This window comes from Pongo abelii, chromosome 16 (assembly GCF_028885655.2).
Source record: "Pongo abelii isolate AG06213 chromosome 16, NHGRI_mPonAbe1-v2.0_pri, whole genome shotgun sequence".
NCBI classification, from domain to species: domain Eukaryota; kingdom Metazoa; phylum Chordata; class Mammalia; order Primates; family Hominidae; genus Pongo; species Pongo abelii.
In genome coordinates, this window is record NC_072001.2 from 51,201,261 (window position 1) to 51,223,823 (window position 22,563).

The window sequence follows — 22,563 nt, forward strand, 5'->3', positions numbered from 1 at the left end:
GCAATGGGCTCCAAGGGTTGACATTTACAGAAGCTCTCCCAGTGTTTTGTAACACTGAATCTAGGTTTTCTATCCTCTTCCTCTGAGCATTGCTCATTTTCTAAGGCTCTGTTCTCAGCAGGCAATAAGATGAGGGCATCTGACAAGAGTGCCACCTCACCCTGTGTAAGCAAGAAGCAAGAAGCCTCCTAAAGTGTAGCACTGTCATATGACTGCTTTGAAAGTCTTATTTACCCTGATCCAGTGCAGGGTGAGGTCAAAGAGAGATCCAGCACATTACATAGCAGCTAGGAAATTTTCGTCACAATCAGAATCCAAAAAAGATAAAAGGCAGCCAGATACAACATCAAAGCTTGGATAGTGCGTCTCAACCTTGGGCAGGAAATTTTGTACTGCTTGACTCCTGTTCCAGACTAAAACGTGTCACAAGACCCCTTTTAGCAATTTGAACTCTGACAGGCACCCAGAAACCTCAGCTTTTATTTCTTTGACTTTGGTCACCCACTCCACAAAGTATTTTGCTTATTGAAAGGAATTGGTGGTGGATATTTTCCATTGTAATTTGTATCCAGAGCCTATAGAGTTTATTGTAAGATTTTGTTATCTTTTCTTAATTCTTGCTGTCTAGTTTTATGTTTCAATTCATGAAGCATTGCTATGTGGCTGATATATACCCAGTGTACTTCTGTAATTTTGCCACTTCCAGTTGTAAAACATCTGACCCACTAGCTTAGGTCAGTAAATCAGTGGCTTACAGTGTGAAAGACTTTCTGTTTGTTTGTTTTTGCACAGTAGTGAATAAGGATGGCATTAAATAGCCTCTCTTGCCCTCACAAATAAAAATGCAGTAACTTCATGTATCATAACTTAACACATAGAGCTATTTTTCTAAGCTAGTTGTGACAACTTTCTGAATACAATTTACTAAGATACATTACTTTTTCTCTTTTCTTTTGGAGACACAATCTCACTCTATTGCCCAGGCTGCAGTGCAGTGGCATGATCATGGCTCACTGCAGCCTCTACCTCCCAGGCTCAGGTGATCCTCTCACCTCGGCCTCCCAATAGCTGGCACTACACACCACACCCAGCTGATTTTTGTATCATTCATAGGGATGGAGTTTCACCATGTTGCCCAGGCTGGTTTCAAACTCCTGGGCTCAAACGATACACCCATCTTGGCTTCCCAAAGTGCTGAGATTACAGGCATGAGCTACCTCACCCAACCAAAATATATTACTTGTATTAAAAGATAATATATAAAAATCATTTAGAAAAAAAATACTATGTATAAACAATTATTTTATCACATACATACCATTTTAAATATTAAAAGTTTATAAGATTGTTTCTAGAAACTTTGTAGTTCTGAGTTAAGTAGGTGATTTTGTCTTCTTTCATCAGAGGAATTAGAGAGATTAGAACAGGAGAGACTAGCATTGGAAGCGACTATCAAAGACAGTGAGTGTGAAGAGGAAAGTGGAGGCATCCGAGGCTTGTTTAAAAAAGCTGGCAAGTTGAACATTACCAAGGCAACGCCTAAAAAAGGTAAGAACTTTTTAAAAATTTGCAAAAAAGTTTACAAGGTGAGCCACTATTGGAGCATCTATGAAGAGTCCAAAGTCAGCATCTAAGATGTTGGGGGCATTGAGTGTGGGTAGGAACTGAAAGGTTTCTCTCCAGAAGGTAGTATGGATAAACGGTAGCAGCTATTGTCATTTATCAACCTCATTAAGTACTTTGTACCATCTTACTGTCAAAAATTATTTTTAAATGTAATATTTGGTTTGGAAGTCAAATAGTGCTTAAGCAGATTGCATGCCATAAAACAGAAGTTTCTCAGTTAAGATGGAAAGGGGATAGAAATTTAAGAGCCAACACCCAAACTGTCTTATCCACACACACCCTTACCTTTCAGACATTTCAGGGAACTGAAATATGACTAGTACATGCAAATACGGTATCCAGCTGGAACGCTGATTTCAACAAAAGCATCTTTATCACAAACCAGAATGCAGGACTTAGAACTTGATTGGTACTCACTACCTGTAGATTTCATCTAAATGGTACACTTATATGTGGACTTATGGTATGCAGTCCTGGGACAGAGGATCAGAGGTTGGGAGAGCTTGTTACACATTTTATAAACAGATGATTCAAACGTTTGGTTTTTTGAAAATTACTTTCCGAAACGCTATGGGTTTGAGTTTAATGAGGTCCACAGTGACCTCTGCTGGTCAAAAATCAGAATGTTACCAGGCATTTATTTATGCACGAATGTCCTGTAGTTACTGAAGTCATACACTGGTGTGAGGCCAGCAAAAGATGGTTTCTCTGGGAGGGTCTCCAAGTCAAACAGCAGGATCCAAGGGGAGACTTAGCAGGCTTCTGGTCTAGGTTGACCGGCGCCAACCCTTTAAAGAGGCCCTTCGACACGGCCATCTCCTACCCTGTAAATTGTCTGTTTGCTTTCCTACTGTAGCCCAAGGATGAAATTTCACCTGTAATATAATAGTTTTATATATCCACAGAGAATGATGGGAAATCCAGATATTGGCCCACTTCAAATACTCTGGCTACTGTCTAGTTCCTGGGATACCCCATGGGCCGTGGCCTACTCCTTACAGTCCACCTTAAAATGACATAAATGATGTGTTTGAATTCAAGTTGAAGCTACATCAGGACTTTTAGGGTGAAAATATTTAAATAAGACTGTTCTGGATGCTAACTACTGTCTTCTTTTCTTTCTAATTATTTGGTTTAACTGTGAAAAAAGTTAACAATCCATTAAATCTGTTCTATTAAGTGGTACAGTCTGGAAAATAATGGAAAATTCCAAAGTCATAGCCCAATAATGTGCTCTAACTAGAGAGAGGGAAGCATTAATGTCCTTATTATGACAGCAGGACTTGTTATTTATTCTGGAAGCTTATTTCTGCATCACAACACTTGTTTTGGCAAAAATATACTCTTCCAAAAGTCAACATGTCAAATTGTTCAGAAAAGAAAAGTAATAATGTTATATACTGTTTTAATACCTAGAAGTTTAAACACAGCTCTAAAGTAGGCCCATTCACTACTCTGGGCTTCCATTGGTTGTCAACTCTTTTGAGTTCTAGACCAGAACCAATCCTGCCCCCAGGTACCTGAGTGTGAACAGGAGGCCTCTGGCTGCTTTGACTTGTCTGTAAGTGAGGGCAGAGTTTGGTCCATTTTGTAAATAAATTTTTCTCCCTCAACGGCCCCAGGGACGTAAAAACAATATCAGATCATTGCTTCAGAACTGACAGACCCTAAACATGGAAATAGCAAAAGATAAAACAAAGCGTCTTCAGAACCTCTTAGATCAGAGAGGAAGCTCTGAAGAGGCTGTCAGCCCTCCTCTAAGCACCAGGCTGACACCACCTCTTTGAAACAGAGCAATAAAGTCACGACTTTCAAAGACACAGATATGAGAAATGCTACGTACACTGTGGCAGATAAACCCCTCTTGGCAAACAGGAACAGGTCCAGTTCCAACACTGGCTGAGTTCCCTAGTACACTTTCACTGTATCCATGTTAGGGTAGAAATCGCATTTAAAAAAATTTTAACTATTTTATATGCACCCTTAATTATAACTCAAGTAAAGATGTTTTGTATTTCTATATTTTCTAAGCTTTTTATTTTCATCTAATTCACAAAGATTCAAATAGCTCAAACGGCTTTACTTTAGCTTCACAAGATTCCTTGAAAAGAAAGCAGAGGAGTAAGCCAGGCTGACTAAGGGACTAAATAGTCATAGAGTTCAAGATGCACACGGTCCCTGGCAAATTTTATAAACCAAACCTGAATGGAACTTAAACCAAAATAGTGCTTCATGAATCAATTCCCTAATGAAAGGATATTTCTGATTCTATAGCTTATTTCTAGAAAACCACTTACCACATGTTAAGTAAATACAAAAATATTAATATCATTAAGGTGATTTATATCTGAGATTTCGGGAAATGGGGATATTCTGGCTAGTAGCATTGTTGCATGCCTAAATAATAACTCCACTCTGAGACAGATTACTAAAGGTCTGAAAAAATCCATTGTCTTTTAATAAAAACTATAATTATAAAGCTGTTTTACTTATTGACTGTAAATATTTTATTTAACTATTGAAGATGTTCTCAATTATTCTGGGATTGGACTTTTATCTCTGCCTTTTGAAGAATAGAGTTGCTATTTATTTTAGGTATAATAAACACAAATCTGTGACCTTTTCTCTATTTTCATCACTAGATTGATTGGAAAGTTATTTTGTTTCTGCCCTCAAAAGCAAACAGATGCATCAGTTCCTCTTTCGTTTCAGATGGCAGCATTAACACAAGCCAGTCGATGCACGTGGGAGAGTTCAACCAGAAACTGGTGGAAGCCAGCACTCAATTTAAAAAGAAACAAGAAAAAGGCACCATTGATGTTTGGTGGTTGTTTGATGATGGAGGTAAAAACTTTCAGAAAATACACTAGGGACAAGAATTTCTATTTTGATAAACTTAAACTGCATGAGAAGGTATATGGGAACAATACTGGTTAAAGAATAACATTTCTGTGTTCTCCAAAGATTGTAACTTAATTAAGAGCTATCAATGTGGGAATGAATAAAGATATAAAGCTATTCATTTCCTCCCATTTAGACATACTCATTGTGTCATAATTTATTCTTTATTCCAGGGTTAACACTTCTTATCCCCTATATCTTGACTCTCAGAAAAAAATGGAAAGACTGTAAATTAAGAATCTATGTGGGAGGGAAGATCAACCGCATTGAAGAAGAAAAAATTGTGTAAGTAGTTTGCCACTCACATGTTAGGTCATTTCAGAGGTTTGTTGCTTTAATGCTTTAATTTTAATAACTTTAAGTGTCTCTGAGACACAATAGACTTAAAGACAAAGCCACCAGGATAGGCCTCGTGTTTACTTGGTTCTCTGGTCAGTAAATTATTCACATATTTTTCCTGATCACTGTCTTCAAGCAAGTCCTCTTATCCTCTGTCACAAATGCTTTCCAAAAGGAAGGTGCCACAGAAGCCTCAAGTCTTGAGTGGGAGCTTCGTTATCTCATATAATGCTTATTTTGTTCTGACCAGTAAAGGCATCCAAGAAAAGAAGAGCCTAAAGGAAATCTGTGTCCAGTTGCTTTTTCTGTGGGAATTCAAACCTCCTAATTCATGGCAGTCACTCTTAGCACAGCGTATGTAAAAGAGAACTAAATGGAGAGACTGCACCTGGGTTGTAGCCCCAGCTCTGCCATCAAGGAGCTGCAGGACTTTGCAACAGTCTCCAAACGCATCTGGGTCCCCAGTTTCTCCTTTGTAGTTTGAAAGAGTTTAAAGGGATGACTGTAGAGAACTCTTTTAATTTAAAAAAAAAAAATCCCACAGTGTAAGTCTGTATCTTTCTCATTAATTTAGCCATTGAGAGTTGATGCCAGTTGTGAGAATAATAAGCATACTGAGAACATGACACATCTAGAGGTCTCTGGTGGAAATCCAGAAAACCACCTTCAGCAGCTCTTAGTCCCTCAGGGCAGGGACTAAGCTCTGAGCCCTTCCTGGAACCAGCACTTCCAGAAGTCCCAAAATAATGACAGGCTTTATTCATTAATTTTTAATATTTTCTCTTCCCCCTTCCCTCTTAGGATGTATTCTGCTGTGAATGTGATATATATATATAATGTATAACTATGTATAACTGTATAATGTATAATGTATAACGTATAACAATGTATAACTGTGTATATGTGTGTATGTATATATACACACACATACACACACACACACACACACACACACACACACGTAGTTATACATTGCTACATTGTTACATTCTGAGAAATGTGTCAGGCAATTTCATATTGTGCAAACATCATAGAGTATACTTACACAAACCTAGATGGTATAGCCTACTACACACCTAGGTTATATGGTATATGCTGTTGCTCCTAGGCTACAAATCTGAACTGAATACTATAGGCAAATGTAACACAATGGTAAATATTTGTATATCAAAACATAGAAACGGTACAGTAAAAATACAGCATAAAAGGTAAAAAATGGTCCACTTGTATTGGGCACTTACCATGAATGGAACTTGCAGGACTGGCAGTTGCTCTGGGTGAGTCAGTGAGTGGTGAGTGAACGTGAGGCCCCATGACATGACTACACCACTGTAGATTTTATCAACACTGTATACTTGGGCTACACAAAATTTATACAAAAATATTTTTCTTCAAAGCTGGATCTGGGAATAAAAAATATTTTTTTCTTCAATAATAAATTAACCTTAGCTTACTGTAAACATTTTTACTTTATAATTTCTAAGCTTTTGACCCTTTTGTAACAACACTGAGCTTAAAACATATTGTATAGCTGTGCAAAAGTGTTTTCTTTATATCCTTATTCTATAAGCTTTTTTCTATTTTTAAAATTGTTTTCTTTTTTTCCTTTTAAATATTTTTGTTAAAAACTGAAACATAAACACACACATTAGTGTAGGTCTATCCAGGGTCAGGATCATCAATATCACTGTCTGCCACCTCCACATCTTGTATCCCACTGGAAGGTCTTCCAGGGCAATAACAGGCATGGAGTGTCATCTCCTATGATAACAAAGTTTCCTCTGGAATACCTCCTAAAGGACCTGACTGAAACTGTTTCACAGTTCACTCTTTTTAATAAGTAGAAGGAGTACACTCTAAAATAATAATAAAAGGTATAGTATGTAAACACATAACCAGTAACAGTCATTTATTATTGTTATCAAGTATTATGTACTGTACGCAATTGTATATGCTATATTTTTAAATGACTGGCAGTGCAGTTGGTTTGTTTACATCAGCATCATCACAAACGTGTGAATAATGCATTGTGCTATGCTGTTACAACAGCTACGACATCACTAGATGATAGGAATTTTTCAGTTCCATTATAATCTTATGGGACCATCATCGTATATGCAGTCTGTCATTGACCAGAATGTTTTTATGTGGTGTATGACTGCATATATATTATGCATATTTGCATATATGTCTTTTCAATCAAAGCAATATGATATTTATATACTAATATTATATAGATTTAATTCTACTTAAAGAGGATCATATTAACATGGAAACTAACATAATGTGTATAAAATTTTATATTTCTTAAAGCTGCCAATATTTTATTGGGACAATTAGTATAATTTGAAAATGTTTTGTGGCTTAGATGGTAGTATGGCATCAATGTTAAATTTTCCAATTTCAAAAATTGTGCTCTCTTTATATAAGAGATTATCCTTGTTCTTAGGAACTGCTCACTGAAAAATTTAGGGGTAAAGGTGCCTAATATCTGCAACTGACTTTAAAAGATTAGAGTAGATAGGTAGATAGAGATAGAAGTAAATAGATAGATAAATATAAAGACAGAGAAACAAAGAAAATGATAAATCAAACGGGACAAAATATAAACAATTGGTGAATTTGGGAGGTCTTTGTATTATCTTAAAAACTTTTCTGTAACTTTGAAATTATATCAGAATTATCAGTTGCCAGGAAAAAGCCATATATATATGAGGTTTTATAATATATATGATGGTTTATAATGTTATGTTTATATATTATATAATTTAGATATAATATGTTTGTATATATAATTAATCATATAATTTATCATCTTATGATATATTATATGATAACTGTTTGTCAGTAGCTTGTCAGTAACTCTGTAAAAATTATCACCAATATAATAGTCCATAAGTATTAAGACTTGCTGTCTTTCAAATAATAAGAAATGCGGAAAGATTTGCATTCTGTTCCCTGTGACATAAATGCAGAGTTGGATTGGCTGTTGCCAGTGTCTGCACCTACAGGGGTTTCTTTATGCCTTCTGTGAAATAGCTTGGTCCACACTTAATGCATTCATCAAGTACTGTAATGAAAATCAAACACCAACCAAAAAGCCTCTGTCTGAAAGCTAAGCTGAAATAAGATGTGATTGCTTTTGATATCTTAACTCAAACACAAAACTCTTTGATTGAAAATAGTTAAATATGCAATGATGAAGTATTTTCCTTTTATATTTTCAGAATGGCTTCCCTTCTGAGCAAATTTAGGATAAAATTTGCAGACATCCATATCATTGGTGACATCAACATTAAGCCAAACAAAGAGAGGTATGAAATATTTAACAAGAGCCATTGATTACCCATGGTACTCTCTCATTCTCTTTTGTGTTGATTATCAAACAGTAAAAATGTTATGTATTTACTGCAGTGACTTCTTGATAGGATCTAATAAGAAGGGCCTTCAAATAATCACGACATGGAACTAACAAGTACATTCTAAAGGGAAGAAAAGCTTTTACAGTGAAGACAAGCCTGAGAGGGAGAATTGTTGAAACAGATTAGTTAGTATTTTAGAATTGCCCTTCCTGTTCTTGGTTTCTATGGTGGCAAGAGTAGCACGAAGTGCGAGGTCATACTATTCTGACCAGAGCCATCAGGGCAAGTTTTGTTACTCAGAGTTACTCGTGGGGCAGCCTGGATGGGGAGCTCTGATGGAGAAGATGTGGAAATAGCTTGTGTCTTCTTGGCACACTGACAATACCAACTCTAAAGGACCATTTTAGCTTTTAGGCACTAAAGGCCCAACAGGGAAGGCCTATGAATTTTGGGGGGACGTTTAAAACTATTTGAAGCCTGGAAAAGAAATGTATTGGCTCCAAAATAAAAAAAAAGAAAGAAAATGACAAAATAAAAGTAATCATTTAAATACCTTCAAAATGTGACATTTTAATCCTCATTAATTGTTATATTTATCAATTCCATTAGTGTCTTAGTCGGCTCAGGCTGCTCTACCAAAATGTGATGGACTGGGTGGATTAAACAACAGACATTTATTTCTCACAGTTCTGGCGAAGTTCTGGGAAGTCCAAGTTCAAGGTGCTAAATTACTCAGTTCCCTTTGAGGGCCCTCTTCCTGGTGTGTAGATGGCCGCCTCCTTGCTATGTCCTCACATGGTGGAAAGAATTCTGCTGTCTCTTTCTCTTCCCATAAGGGCACTAATCCTAAAATAGGGAACCTACCCTCATGAACTCATCTAAACCTAATTACCACCCAAAGGCTTCACCTCCAAATACTATCACATGGAAGTTAGGGCTTCAACACATGAATTTGGGTGGGGGGACACAAGCATTCAGCTTATAACAATGATATTTTTGGGGGGTTTTGTGGTTTTCTTTTTGAGACAGGGTCTCACTCTGTCACCCAGGCTGGAGTGTAGCAGTGCAATCTCAGCTCACAACAACCTCTGCCTCCTGGGCTCAGGTCATTCTCCCATCTCAGCTTCCTAGGTAGCTGGGACCACAAGAACGTGCCACCACACCTGGCTAATTTTTTGGTAGAGATGGGCTTTCGCCATGTTGCCCAGACTGGTCTCAAGCCCCTGAGCTTAAGCCATCTGCCCGCCTTAGCCTCCCAAACTACTGGGATTACAGGCATGAGCCGTCGTACCCGGCAACACTGATATTTGAAAACACTTGTAGGTTAGATCTTGACAGTAGTTTGCAAGGGTGCAAGAAGATTGTTTAAAAACCATGGCCAATTATAAATTAAATTAAATATTTAGAGTTATCATTTAACAATTATAAAACGTCTTCAATTATTTATAGTCTAAAATCATATTTTCTGTTGCATTCAGATGTAATTTAATACATTTGATTTCGTGTGGAGTGGGGCCTCCAAGAGGAATCATACAGAGGGATGTGAAGGTCCCGGAATGGCTTAGATTATCACGGTTCTGTCAGATCTCTTCCCTTTTCTGTTGACCATCCTTTCTTCTTCCTTTTGTACTTCTTGATGGATTATAATTCCACAGTTTTCAAGGCTTCTTGCCTCTTTCCTTCCTTTGATTTATTGCTATTCTATATGAGCTTCATAACTAACTGAAAATTATTGCAATTTAAGAAATTATTCCAATTTAAGATGCATTCCTACTGATCAAACAAACTTGAATTTCATATTATTTGAGGTTATTCATGATCCTTCCAAGGAGATGGGTCAGTTAAAATGGCTTTACAAAACACCTTAACTGCAAGGCGCTGTGGCTCACGCCTGTAACCTCAGCACATTGAGAGGCCAAGACGGGAGGATGGCTTGAGCCCAGGAGTTCCAGAGCAGCCTAGGCAACATAGCAAGACCCCAAAAAATAGCAAAAATTTGCCAGGCTTCATGGTGTATGCCTGTAGTCCTAGATACTCAGGAGGCGGAGGCAGGAGATCATGTGAACCTGGAAAGTCAAGGCTGCAGTGAGCCATGATCACCCCACTGCACTGCAGCCTGGGTGACAGAGTGAGACCCTATCACAAAAAAAAAGAAAAAGGAGCCGAGCACTGTGATTCACGCCTGTAATCCCAGCACTTTGGGAGGCTGAGGCAGCAGATCAGCTGAGGTCAGGAGTTTGAGACCAGCCTGACCAACACGGTGAAACCCCATCTCTACTAAAAATTCAAAAATTAGCCAGGCATGGTGGTGGGTGTCTGTAGTCCCAACTACTCGGGAAGCTGAGGCAGGAGAATCACTTGAACCTCAGAGGCAGAGGTTGCAGTGAGCCGAGATCGCACCACTGCACCTCAGCCTGGGCGAGAGAGCAAGACTGCATCTCAAAAAAAAAAAAAAAAAAAAAAAAAAAGAAGAAAAGAAAAATACATTAACTGTGATCAGAAAGCTATAATTGACAGTGTTAAACTGATTATTTGTGATATTTCTTTACATCGTACTCTACTACCTTACATTCTTATATTTCTACAGTTGTAAATACATAAGAAAAATTAAGAACATATAATTTTCATTGATAAATGGAATTAACATTCTGATATGAACTGGGTTGTCATACAATAATCTCTGGTAGCCTTCCACTTTTTGTTCAAAGAATTTCCATTCTCTATGTCATTGCATTTTGGCATTTGCAGTGATATAATCAAACAAGCTCATCATATGGCTCTAATTGGTAGAAATACATCCTCTTTCATAACAGCAAGTCCAACAATTCCTTAGTACATGCCACTTAGCAATAGGGCATAGCTGGCCAGTGCTCTGCAAGATAGGGCCATTTTCTGTTGTCTAGTGGGTAGTCACTGTGTCTTCTACTGACTTTGGATTTCCTATAAGCCCTAGCTTAATGCTGGGCATGAATTATCCACCCACTTCTTTTTATTTTATTTATTTATTTATTTATTTTTGAGACAGGGTCTCTCTCTGTCGTCTAGGCTAGATTGCAGTGGTACAATCACAGCTCATTGCAGCCTCTAACTCCTGGGCTTAAGAGATCCTCCTGCCTCAGCCTCTTGAGTAGCTGGGTCTACAGGCATGAGCCCCTATACCCAGCTTTTTTTTTTTTTTTTGGTAAAGAAAAGTCTCACTATGTTGCCCTGACTGGTCTCAAACCCCTGGGCTTAATTGATCCTGCCACCTTGGCTTCCCAAAGTGCTGGAATTACAGGCATGAGCCACCACACCTGGCCTCACCCACTTCTTGTAGCCAAATTCTCCTTGCTGTTGTTGGTCTTATCCTTAGCTAAGCATTATCAATGTTTGCTGATTAATTTGTCCCTATATTTCTTTGTCTCTTTACTTGTCAATCTGGTTTTCTCAACCTAAGTCCTTGTTTCCTTCCCCTTCTTTCATAATAGTCTCTATCCAGCTGCCATGGTCACCACCCTGCATAGCCATCCTTTCTGTCCTGTTGCTGAGGAGGCTGATGTACCTCTTCCATTAACCAAGCCTCTTTATTCTTTGAATACTTTTCATAGTCTGGACACTTTTCTTCTTACTACTCTGACCTTTGTCCCAAGATGTCCTCTTCTGATGTCCACCATGTTAATTTGGTATTTGTCACATGTCCTCTTTATCCTGGAATAAAGAGAATTAATTTCTTTGTCAGGAAATAAATTAGTTTTCAAAATTTTGGAGATTTTCTCTCTGTTGTTTCAAGGTAGTAAGGAAAATGCAGAAAAAAGAATCCATTCTTACCAAAATAAAAGAATCCTTGTGACCAATATACCCTGCTGACGAAAGAGGAGGCCACCAGGAGTGTGCTGGAAGAGCCATCCTCCTCTCTTCAGCCTCCTACCACAGTGATGCCATATTACCTTACAAAACAGTCCATATCTAATGTTGGCAATGGCTGTTCCAATACCTGAAAGTAACCCTAATGTAGAAGACAGTATGGTCATTCAATAAATCTCACGGATGGCCACTAGTAGCGCATCTGGCACATTTGTAATACCTTAATTAAGGCAACTCCTCTGGATGGTCTAATCAGAGAAAGAGAACTCTTCTTCTGGGCTGATGCAGCCCCAGACCCAGGGGCTAAGGCTTAGAGAATAGAACACTGGCTCAATTTCAGCTCCCACTTGGACCTTGGCCAGGCGGCCCTTACCTACTGTTAACAACTATCCCCTGATCACTCACTATTCTTTCTTGGTTGCCAGGTGATACACAATGTCAAAAATAGTTTGTCAATGATTTTCATGTTGGAGGCTAATTTTAAATGCCCTCAAATTGCCTTTAATAAATCTTTTGACTACCCATAAAACATCAGTAAGTCTTGATGGAGGAATTTTATCATAGAAACATTATCTATAAACATGGTAGGGCAAGGGTGAAAGGGAATACAAAAGCAAAGTTAATGAGAAAATAATTGAGCCAGGAGAAACTGAAAAGCTCTTGTGCTTAAATTCTATTTTTTATTGTATAGACTGAATTAAAAGTCATAAGACAAAAAGACAACAATCTTTATGTGGAAATCAAAGAGAAACTAGAAGCAATTAAGTAGATAATTTAGTTTAAAGATGCTAGAGTAGTCCCAGAAACAATTGGTACATTACTTTGAGAGAAGAAATTTTATGTGGACTTACGGGGAAAATATTATGCAATTTAAAAATTTTTAAACTTTATTATGAGGAACAAGGATGGGGAAGGCAGCAGTTAATTTTAAAAATTGAATTCTTATTTATATTTAATAGCATGTAACACTTGGCTTATTCTATAGTCAATTAAATGTACTTATAAGGAAAAAAATCAGATTTAATGAGAATCAAAATAGAAATCTTGAGCTACGTCAGGATCCTCTAGCGAAGAGAATGAAAAATGGCCAGCTCAGAGATGATCCAAAGGATAGACCAATCAAAGATGAACACAGAGAAGGAGCAGTAAGAGTTCAAAGACAAAAATGGGCAAATACAGCCCCGTTATCACCCCCTGTGTCACTTAGCATGTTTCAATTGCAAGTAAAAAAAAACTTAACTCACAGTGATTTAGACAATAGGAATTACTTTCATCTATAACTTAAAAATAAAATCATATTTTAGATTTCAGGGTAAGCTTGATCTAGGTTAATTTTGTAATCAAGGACTAATTCTCTTTCAGTCTCCCTACTTTATTTTTTTTTAATAAAAGCATCTATCAAAGTTGATTTCACTTATAAAAACAAGATGACTGTCAATTGCAACCAGGACTATCTACTCACTCATGTATGTTCTGTAGGAGAGAAAGTTTGTCTCTTCCCAAATTACTGAGCTCAGGGTCCAGGGCTCCTTTCAGGTTTCACTAACCTAAGCCACTGAGACATTACTGTGGTCAGCATAGTTGTGGGTGCTTATTGGTTCAAGTTTACCTGTGTTATGTGCCCACCTGGCCAATTACTCTGGAAGAAGACATAGAGTTGTGCTGATTGGCTGACGCTGGCATGGAGTCATTCCCACTGAAACTACAATGAGGAAAACACAGTACAGATACTGGGGAGACAACCAGCAACTTCTACTCCACCTTCTATTTCTTAGGAAACTATTTTTGCACTGTGCTTTCTAACAAGGATTTGGGCTGAGCTGCAAAGAAACTCTCATCCTGATCAAAATAAGTATATGAAGAGCTTAAACAGAAAGCCTCTCCATTGCTAACCTCAATCCTGTGGCTGCTGAGTAAAGTGAACGTCTTGCCTTTCCAAGGCACTGCATGCTTTTCAGAGCACTGTAACCCAAATCCTCACAGTGACTCTCAAACCAGTTTCTAGCAGCCATTGTTACTCCCCTTCTAGCAGCCATTGTTACTCCCCTTTTATAGCCTAGAATATCCAGGTCAAGGAGGACAATGCAAGAGCTGGAGCGAGAACCCAGACCCTACTCTCCAAAGCCAGCACCTTTCCATAGTAATGACCACTCCCAGAGGTCTCTAAAGGCATGACACTGTTGAAATAGGAAATAAAAGTTGAAAGAATGATAGGGCCTATCAGTCTTATTCTTTCCCTGTCTTTGCCTACCTTTCTAAATAAGTCAATGCAATAGAAGCCTAATGCATTAAGTATCTTTTCAGTCTCTTAACAAAGGCTCACTAGTAGGGACAATCCTGCTCCTTTGTAATCTCTGCACTTTTATCTGCAAATCCTAAATCAGGCCAGTTGGTGAGATAATTGAACTCATTACTTCATATTTTCATTTCTTGACTTAACAGCATATCAATTCTAATTATTATTCATTCCAAAATTACTAAATTATAACTAAGCTACATTATATAAAACCAAAGAAATTGTTCATACTTGAGATCATCTTAAAGTAGCATACTAGAGACAACTACTGCCATAAATTATGTTTTACTTTGTGTCATTGTTTTTAAAAATAAATCTTATGAGGTTCTTATAAGCAATTTTTAAAATGTTCTATAGCTCTTAGCTGCTAGTTTTCTCCTCAGCGATTTCTTTTTAAATGTTCTAACATAGCCTCAGATTTTTAGGCATTAAAACATTATTGATTTTTGTTCTTTCTCCTAACATGAACCTGAATAATACTCATTTGAAAATCTCAGACAGCAACATCAAACAACAAAAGGACAAGGGGAGCATTATTTGCAGAAAACATCCAAATTGTTCTACAATCATTAAACTTGTGGGAGCCCTTGCTGTTCTCCTCCTACCTGCCTGCGGCCTCCTGCCATGAGTGGGAGTTGCCATGTGGACTAAGGGTGAGGGTAGCCATATCCATTTCCTACATTAATTGATAAATGTCTCCCATAGAGTCTGTACAATAAGCAGGTGGAAACTCATTTGTGTGGTAAAGTATCTACATTACAACTATGTCTTTGACTACACTATGCAGAAAATGTATTTGCAGAACAATTCCTACCTATGCGTATATGTGTTAATATTGTAAGTATGTATACGTATGTGTATTAATATTGAAGATCTAATACCTAATAGGCTAACAAGGCCTCGAACACTCTAAGGCCTTTTCTGGGGTAGGGAGGGAGTACTGTAGCCATGGTTTTACTCACAGTAAATTCCCTGCAAAGATAATTCTTAAAAGATTTGCATGATATTCAGCTCTGATTCCATAGCCAGCAGAGCCAGTCATACCTGGAGTATCTGTGAAATAATGAGTTAGTTTCCCACTGTGAGGCCTCCTTTATAATTCAAATTTTAGCTGGAAAGTCTTTGAAGAGATGATTGAACCATATCGTCTCCATGAAAGCTGTAAAGATTTAACAACTGCTGAGAAATTAAAAAGAGAAACTCCGTGGAAAATTACAGATGCAGAACTGGAAGCAGTCAAGGAAAAGGTAAGGACTCATCTTTCTTAATTTTTTTGCTGTCTAACTAGCTGAAAAAGGAAACAGTAGTTGATTTAAAGACAAAGAAGCAATATATTTATTATCAAATGTCATTATTCAAGATCCAAGATTTCTGCATTTTTCAAGTGCTTTTCAATCATTTACTGGATACGATTATTTAGAAAACTGTTTCATTTTTTCCCATAAGGTCAATTATATTTTAAAAGTTAAAAAATAGGTTATTGGTACATATTGTGAAGTCTCCTTTCAAATTTAATTTTAAAGAGCAGGAGACAGACCCATCAGCCTAAAATAATTTGAGTCAATATGTGTGCAAAGTTGATAAAGTTAGATTGACTCACAATTTAACACAATAACAAATACTTTTAACCTGATGAAGAGATGGCTATGAAAAACTTATAAAGGCATCTGAGGAAACATATGATGTGATTGGAACAATGAATATGGAAGCTGGATCCAGCATACATTGTAAGATGGATGTAAAATGGTAAGCCTTTCTAGAAAGACCAGTAAGGTGCTCCCATCTGTGCCTTCTGTCCTGAGCCAAATGAAGTTGGTGATAATGAGAATAATGCGAAGGGCAGGGGGTCAACAACTAGGTAGAAGAATTGACACCTGGATTGGACGGAAATGAAAAGGGACCACAAGAACTTCTAAACTACAAAATCTTGAGTGTTTTCACAGGAGTACTCAAGCGCTGCTAATCTCATTGTACTTTAAGTATAATTGCAGGCATTTACAAATGTTAGGAAGAAATCTTAGGGCCGGGTGCAGTGGCTCACACCTGTAATCCCAGCACTTTGGGAGGCTAAGGCGGGAGGATTGCTCGAGCCCAGGAGTTCAGGGCCAGCTTGGTTAACAGAGCAAAACCCCGCCTCTACAAAAAAAATACAAAAATTAGCCTGGTGAGGTAGTCTGGTGTGTGGTCCCAGCTACTTGGGAGGCGAAGGCAGGAGGATCACTTGAACCCAGGGGGCAGAGGTGAGCTGAGCTCGTGCCACTGTACTCTAGTCTGGATGATAGGAGTGAAACCCTGTTTAAAAAAAAAAAAAAAGAGAGAGAGAGAGAAATCTTGGGATAAATGGGTTAATCAATTTAAAAGCTCATAACTCTTCAGGTAGGATTTTGTTTTACTGGAACATGTGGGATTTTGGACAGTGAAGGAAGATAAGGGCCACTCTGAGACCCTGATACCTGGGGCCCATGAGCTTCAGAGAGCCTCGCTTGGACTGACTGCCCACCATGTCCTACATAAACCACATTAGGAGCTGAACTTGGAAAAATTCGAGCAAGAAACACTAAAAGCCTTTTAGATTTAGTGAAAAAAAAGAGACTGAACTAGAATTATAAAGTCTGTGTGTAACAAACTGCCCGGTTCTGACCAAGTTTTTTCATATAATTGAGCAAATCATGCACCTGAGCCTTGGTTTCTGAACCAGTGAAATGCAATAATAAATATCACTCTCATCACTGCAAAGTGGTTATTTTTCCAAGTGACTCTTTTGGTGGCTTTTTAATTGAAAGCTCCCTCTGCTTACAGAATATTCAGAGAGCTTAAAGAAAGGCAGGCTATAATATAATTTATGTTCTTAGAGTATCAAATTGGTATCAAGATTCAATCGGTTTTTTTTAAACAGAAAACCTATTGCCTCAAACTGGCCATTCCACTGTGCCCATGGCAGGTTCATGAGGCTCCTTGTAGTGTAGGAAGAGGCCAGGGTACGAGAAAACACCTTTTTAGTGTTATCTATGTTGTTTGCTTCCCCTCTCCCTAGAATTTAATAAGCCACTATAGCACAATGAAATTCTTTGTACTGTGTCTTATTCTTTATATTTCTAAAATTTCTCATGAGGTTTTAAAACACCGTAAGTTTCTAAACCTGAAAAAGTAATTGTAATTTTTACACATTTTTTAAGATGAGATTTTCTGCTTGTTCATGAGTTAAGAAAATAAATTCTCATTCATAATTCTGGTAGAACTGTACTCAACAAATCTGAATGTTGCCCACAGAGTTACCGCCAAGTTCGACTGAATGAACTCTTACAGGAGCACTCCAGAGCTGCTAATCTCATTGTCCTGTAAGTATCATTGCAAGCATTGAAGAACATTAGAAATAAATCTTAGGGTTAATGGGTTAATCCATTTAAAAGTTTATGACTCTTCAGGTGGGAATTTTGTTTTGTTTTTGTGGTTTTGGTTTTGGTTTTTTTTTTTTGGAACATGTGGGATTCTTAGACAGTGAAGGAAGATAAGTGCCACTCTGAGACCTTGACCCCTCAGGCCCATGAGCATCAGAGAGCCTCACTTGGACTTGCTGTCCACCATGCCTTATGAAGAGGCGTGTGCCCATCTAGTAAGACCACGCTCCAGAAATCTGAGACCCTGGACTTCTCTGCCTAACAGCCGCAAGTCAGTGACCACAGCTCACGGGCCCCTTCCCTGGGTGGGTGTCCCTGAGCCACTGTGCCCATGGCAGGTTCATGAGGCTCCCTGTAGTGTAGGAAGAGGCCAGGGTAGGAGAAAAAGGCAAAGCCATTTCCATTTTCACTCTTTACGCTCTAGCCTTACAAATGTTAGGGTTGCGTCTACTGAAAATGTATGTTTGTTTACTTAAAGATTGGTATTTAAACAAGAAAACCTCCAGTGACTTCACATTTACACCTCATGAATTGACTCCTATGTATAAAGATAAATATATCTTCACGTAGTGTAGAGTGGAAAAATATTCATCAAAGACATTGTAGAATGGTCTCCTGAATTGGGTGGTAGGGTTCCAATAGATGATTTCTGAGGTTTTTCCCAAATATAAGATATTTAAATTATTTGAAAAAATCATTTACACCGAAAAGGGGGGCAGGTATTAGCTGATCAAATTCCCTATTTAAAGGAAAGTGAAAATGAACATTTTTATTTTGTCTTTATAATACCTAAGCCTGTTTTCCTGGTTTATAGATAGTATTACCTGAAAAATACATCAGTTTGCTATCTATAGTAAAAATAATTTCAGTGCTTTCATCTTGGGGTGGGGTAAAAGTTAAGGCTGCCAGTTATTAAATAGCTCAGAAATACTAGTGCCGTTACTACCTATAGTAATTTTCACTTTCATTTTTAAATTTTTCTTTCATGTCATTAGGAGCCTTCCAGTGGCAAGAAAGGGATCCATATCGGATTTGTTGTATATGGCTTGGTTGGAAATCCTCACAAAGAACCTCCCGCCTGTCTTACTAGTTAGAGGAAATCACAAAAATGTCTTGACATTTTACTCTTAAAACATGAAAGATTAGAATACATTTTAACTTAATGTAATGCATAATTAAGAAACATGTTCCAGTACTTTATGTTGTAAATCTAATCTATGGATATGCAAACCTCTGGAGATGATCCTATCAGATTCTACATACATTGCATAATTTTTATCAGTTAATGCGAGCTTTTTTTTCTCTTCTCAGCTTAAGGGGTTGTCAAAGCCAATGCTATCCCTAGAAAAACATTTTTGTCACTGCTGTTGATAAACAAGAAAATCAAGGAAACTCATGTTGGTTTATGCTCATGAAAACCACCAATGTAACTGTAAACTTCTCCAGACAAACTTAATCTTTTGTTTCTTAATTTTTTGTTTTGAGTGTTTGCTTCTCAGCCCTGGTATAGGTCTCAGCCCCATAGCAGGATCTCAATAAATGCTTATTGACAGGCTGGCATAGTAACCACAGGTGGTTATCAAAGGAAAAGACCAATAGGCTGGGGAACATAATTATGCTTGGCCCCCTCAGAGGCTTATACCTACAAAGCAGATTTAAAAATCAATAACTCAAAATTTTAAGAAGTACTTGAGTCTACAAAATATTCAAAGCAGTTACCTAAATAAGGTTATTTAATGTAACAGATTATATACTTAAAGTGATCTGAGCAATCATTGATAACATATGGCTTAAATTTGCTGCTGCCTGAAAAGTATATTAACTAGATTAGAAGACACCATATACTCCAATAAAATGAAATATATTCTATTCTCAACATATAAACTTTAATTGTACTCCCTATCAAATGTTTTGAAATTTCCATCACGGCATTACTTTGCATATTTTTTTCTAATTAAATGGTTAGTACAGATGAAATCTTTATAGATGACTACTTGAAAACTAAGTGCCACAAATTTTCAAACCATTATTAAGAAATATATCCTGAATCATATATTTAGTTACTTTCTATAGTGATTTTATGGATTTAAAAGAATAATTAAAATGTGAAGTTGAAAAACTTGTAAAGTTTGGAATATACAGATACTGATTTTTTTTCATTTTTGTTAGTATACCTATAACACTTAATCACATTGACAAACCAATGAAAATAGTTTTTCTGATGAATGGCTTGATTTTTCTCCTTGACATGTTTTGACTGTTCATTCTAACTGAAAACATATATGGGAAAATATGAACCTGAAATAAAAGCACTCAAATTCGATTGCTTTGGCCTAGGTCATGTTTTTACTTTCAGTCACTAAAATTGTGGTGCAATGGTGTATCAGATGTGAGCCTGAAGATTTCAATCAGTGGCCTCATCTGCAGTTGTTTAAAGCTAGGATTCAAGATCAGGACTTCCTAACCCAGCCTCTCTGCTCAGAAGGATGACCAGAGAATAAGGGAGACCATCAGCAAAGCTTAGGCAGCTGGATATTCCTATTCCAAATCCAGGGCCACTGTGCTTAACTCTGCCCTCAATAAAACCCTTTCTCTTGAACACTATGGACCTGAAATCCAAATGCCCAAACTCAGCTTCATGTGGGCCTGACACTTCTCCGAAATATTTGAGGGTCTCTGGGAAAGGTGAGAAGTAATATGACTTCTTTAACAGGACATTCTGGCTCTTGTTTCTTTCCGGGCTGCTGCAAATTGGGTTCCTTGGGAAACAGACTCTGAGACAAAGTTTAGCATGATCCCCTGGGGATCAACACCTGAGGGAAGGAGGGGAAGAAACAGGAAACATAGAGGTAAGCAGTGAGCTGGGATGCAGGCCCAACGACAGCCTCTGCTGACCCTACAGAGAGTCATCCCAAGCAGGGCAGAGAGGGCCAGGCTTTTGTACTCTGCTTTTATCAGTTATTGCATGGGGGTTGCCTGGGAAGGGGTGTGACCTCTGGGGCAGGGGTGTGCGTGGGGCAGCTCTGTGCAGCCGAGGCAATCCCCCAAGTGCCTGGCAGGGAAAGTCTGTGTGCTGACAGTACTCCTAGCTGTTAGGGCAACAAGCTCTTCATTAAACAAGGTCTGGGTAGGACTGAAGGGGCCATATAAAGTAGTAGAAACTGAGTTACTGAATTTCCTGAGGGCTAGTAGCAAGAAGATGGCTGAGTATAGCCCTTGGATTCCAGGTTAAGGGTTGGGTGGCTCTAAGGTACTAGAGATCTTGAGGTCAAGAGCAACTGTATTCGGAATAAATTCGGAGAGCAGAAAGTTAAAAGGATAGGGGCTACAGTCACATAGCAGCAGATTTGTCCAGCCCTTGGTGCCCTGCTGTTGTCCTTTGCTTCACCCAACTCTATTGATCCAGCCACCCGTCATCTCCATGTCTACACTCAGGTTTCTGAGCAAGAAGGAGAACATTCCAGAATCATGTGCATTGGTGTCCAACTGTCTCTGTCTCCTCACTTTGTAGATGTTTCTCATCAGCGTCCCCACCCTTTCCTCACCATGACTTCAACATCACTTTTTTAGTTGCTGTCTCTGCTCCCATCCCCACAAACATAGACATATTCATAGACATAAAATTTCTTTCATAGATAGTGCCATACTGGGAGCATTGTCCTATGAGTTTTTCACTTAACACTCAATTTTAGAAATATTTCAGTGGAAGCTTTATTTATTATAATTGTTATTATTATTTAGAGACAAAGTCTGGCTCTCTCACCCAGGATGGAGTATAGTGCTGCAACTATAGCTCGCCATAATCTCAAACTCCTGGGCTCAAACAATTCTCCCACCTCTACTTCCTGAATAGCTAGGACTACATTCATATGCCACCACACCTGGCTAATCTTTTAAAATTTTTTTGTAGAGACAGGAGCTCACTATATTGCCCAACCTGCTCTTGAACCCCTGGCCTCAAGCAAACCTCCTGCCTTGGCCTCCCAAAGTGCTGGGATTGCAAGCATGAGTCACCATACCAGGCCTTCGATGGAAACTTTAAAAAGAGAGTATAAATTCTTAGGGACCACCACAGCCCTGGTAAATTAGAATCTCTGGGAGTGGGACTGAGGGACCTGTATGTTCTGATGATCTGCAAGATTTTGGAACTACTGCTTTGAGAGCAGTCCCTCCCATTTCCATGATTTGGTTTCCACTACATGTTGGTGTCTCCTAAATTACATTTTTAACTCAGATCTCTTCTAAGCCTCAGATCCATATATTTAAACACTAATTGTCTTGATGTTTCTCTCTAGGTATCCTGCAGATACCCTAAATGCAGATTGACCAGACTTTTGTAAAAAACACACACATACACTGGAGGAATGGCATCTAATTCTCTTTCTCTCTCTTTTTTTTTTTTTTGACATGGAGTCTCACTCTGTCACCCAGGCTGGAGTGCCATGGCACAATCTCAGGTCCCTGAAACCTCCACCTCCCAGGTTCAAGCAATTCTCATGCCTCAGCCCTCAGCCTCCCGAGTAGCTGTGATTAGAGGCATCCGCCACCACACCCGGCTAATTTTTATATTTTTAGTAGAGAGGGGGTTTTGCTATGTTGGCCACGCTGGTCTGGAACTCCTGACCTCAGGTGATCTCCTCGCCTTGGCCTCCCAAAGCGCTGGGATTACAAGTGTGAGCCACTGCGCCCGGTCTATCTAATTCTCTTTCTCAATGCGTATCAGGTCTCCCCTGAAATGGCCAAGATCACACCACTGCACTCCAGCCTGGGCAACAGAGTGAAACTTTGTCTCAAAAAA

At 38.3% G+C, this 22,563-nt stretch overlaps 1 protein-coding gene and 1 long non-coding RNA gene across 2 annotated transcripts in view; one reads left to right on the top strand and one right to left on the bottom strand.

The window, feature by feature from the left end:
* Window positions 1–19,453, top strand: part of SLC12A1 (solute carrier family 12 member 1) — a 96,633-nt gene extending 77,180 nt beyond the window's left edge. The window contains exons 21-27 of the mRNA XM_002825416.3: window positions 1,405–1,548; window positions 4,339–4,470; window positions 4,701–4,812; window positions 8,094–8,180; window positions 15,479–15,614; window positions 17,638–17,705; window positions 18,761–19,453. Coding sequence (XP_002825462.2) covers window positions 1,405–1,548; window positions 4,339–4,470; window positions 4,701–4,812; window positions 8,094–8,180; window positions 15,479–15,614; window positions 17,638–17,705; window positions 18,761–18,896 — 815 coding nt within the window. The 3' untranslated portion in view covers window positions 18,897–19,453. The remainder of the gene's footprint in view (window positions 1–1,404; window positions 1,549–4,338; window positions 4,471–4,700; window positions 4,813–8,093; window positions 8,181–15,478; window positions 15,615–17,637; window positions 17,706–18,760) is intronic.
* The window catches only part of LOC129050102 (uncharacterized), a 34,418-nt gene continuing 15,006 nt past the window's right edge, over window positions 3,152–22,563 (bottom strand). The window contains exons 4-6 of the long non-coding RNA XR_008513575.2: window positions 11,846–11,915; window positions 6,108–6,269; window positions 3,152–3,293 (exon numbers count right to left, since the gene is read on the bottom strand). This is a non-coding gene — a long non-coding RNA (uncharacterized LOC129050102). The remainder of the gene's footprint in view (window positions 3,294–6,107; window positions 6,270–11,845; window positions 11,916–22,563) is intronic.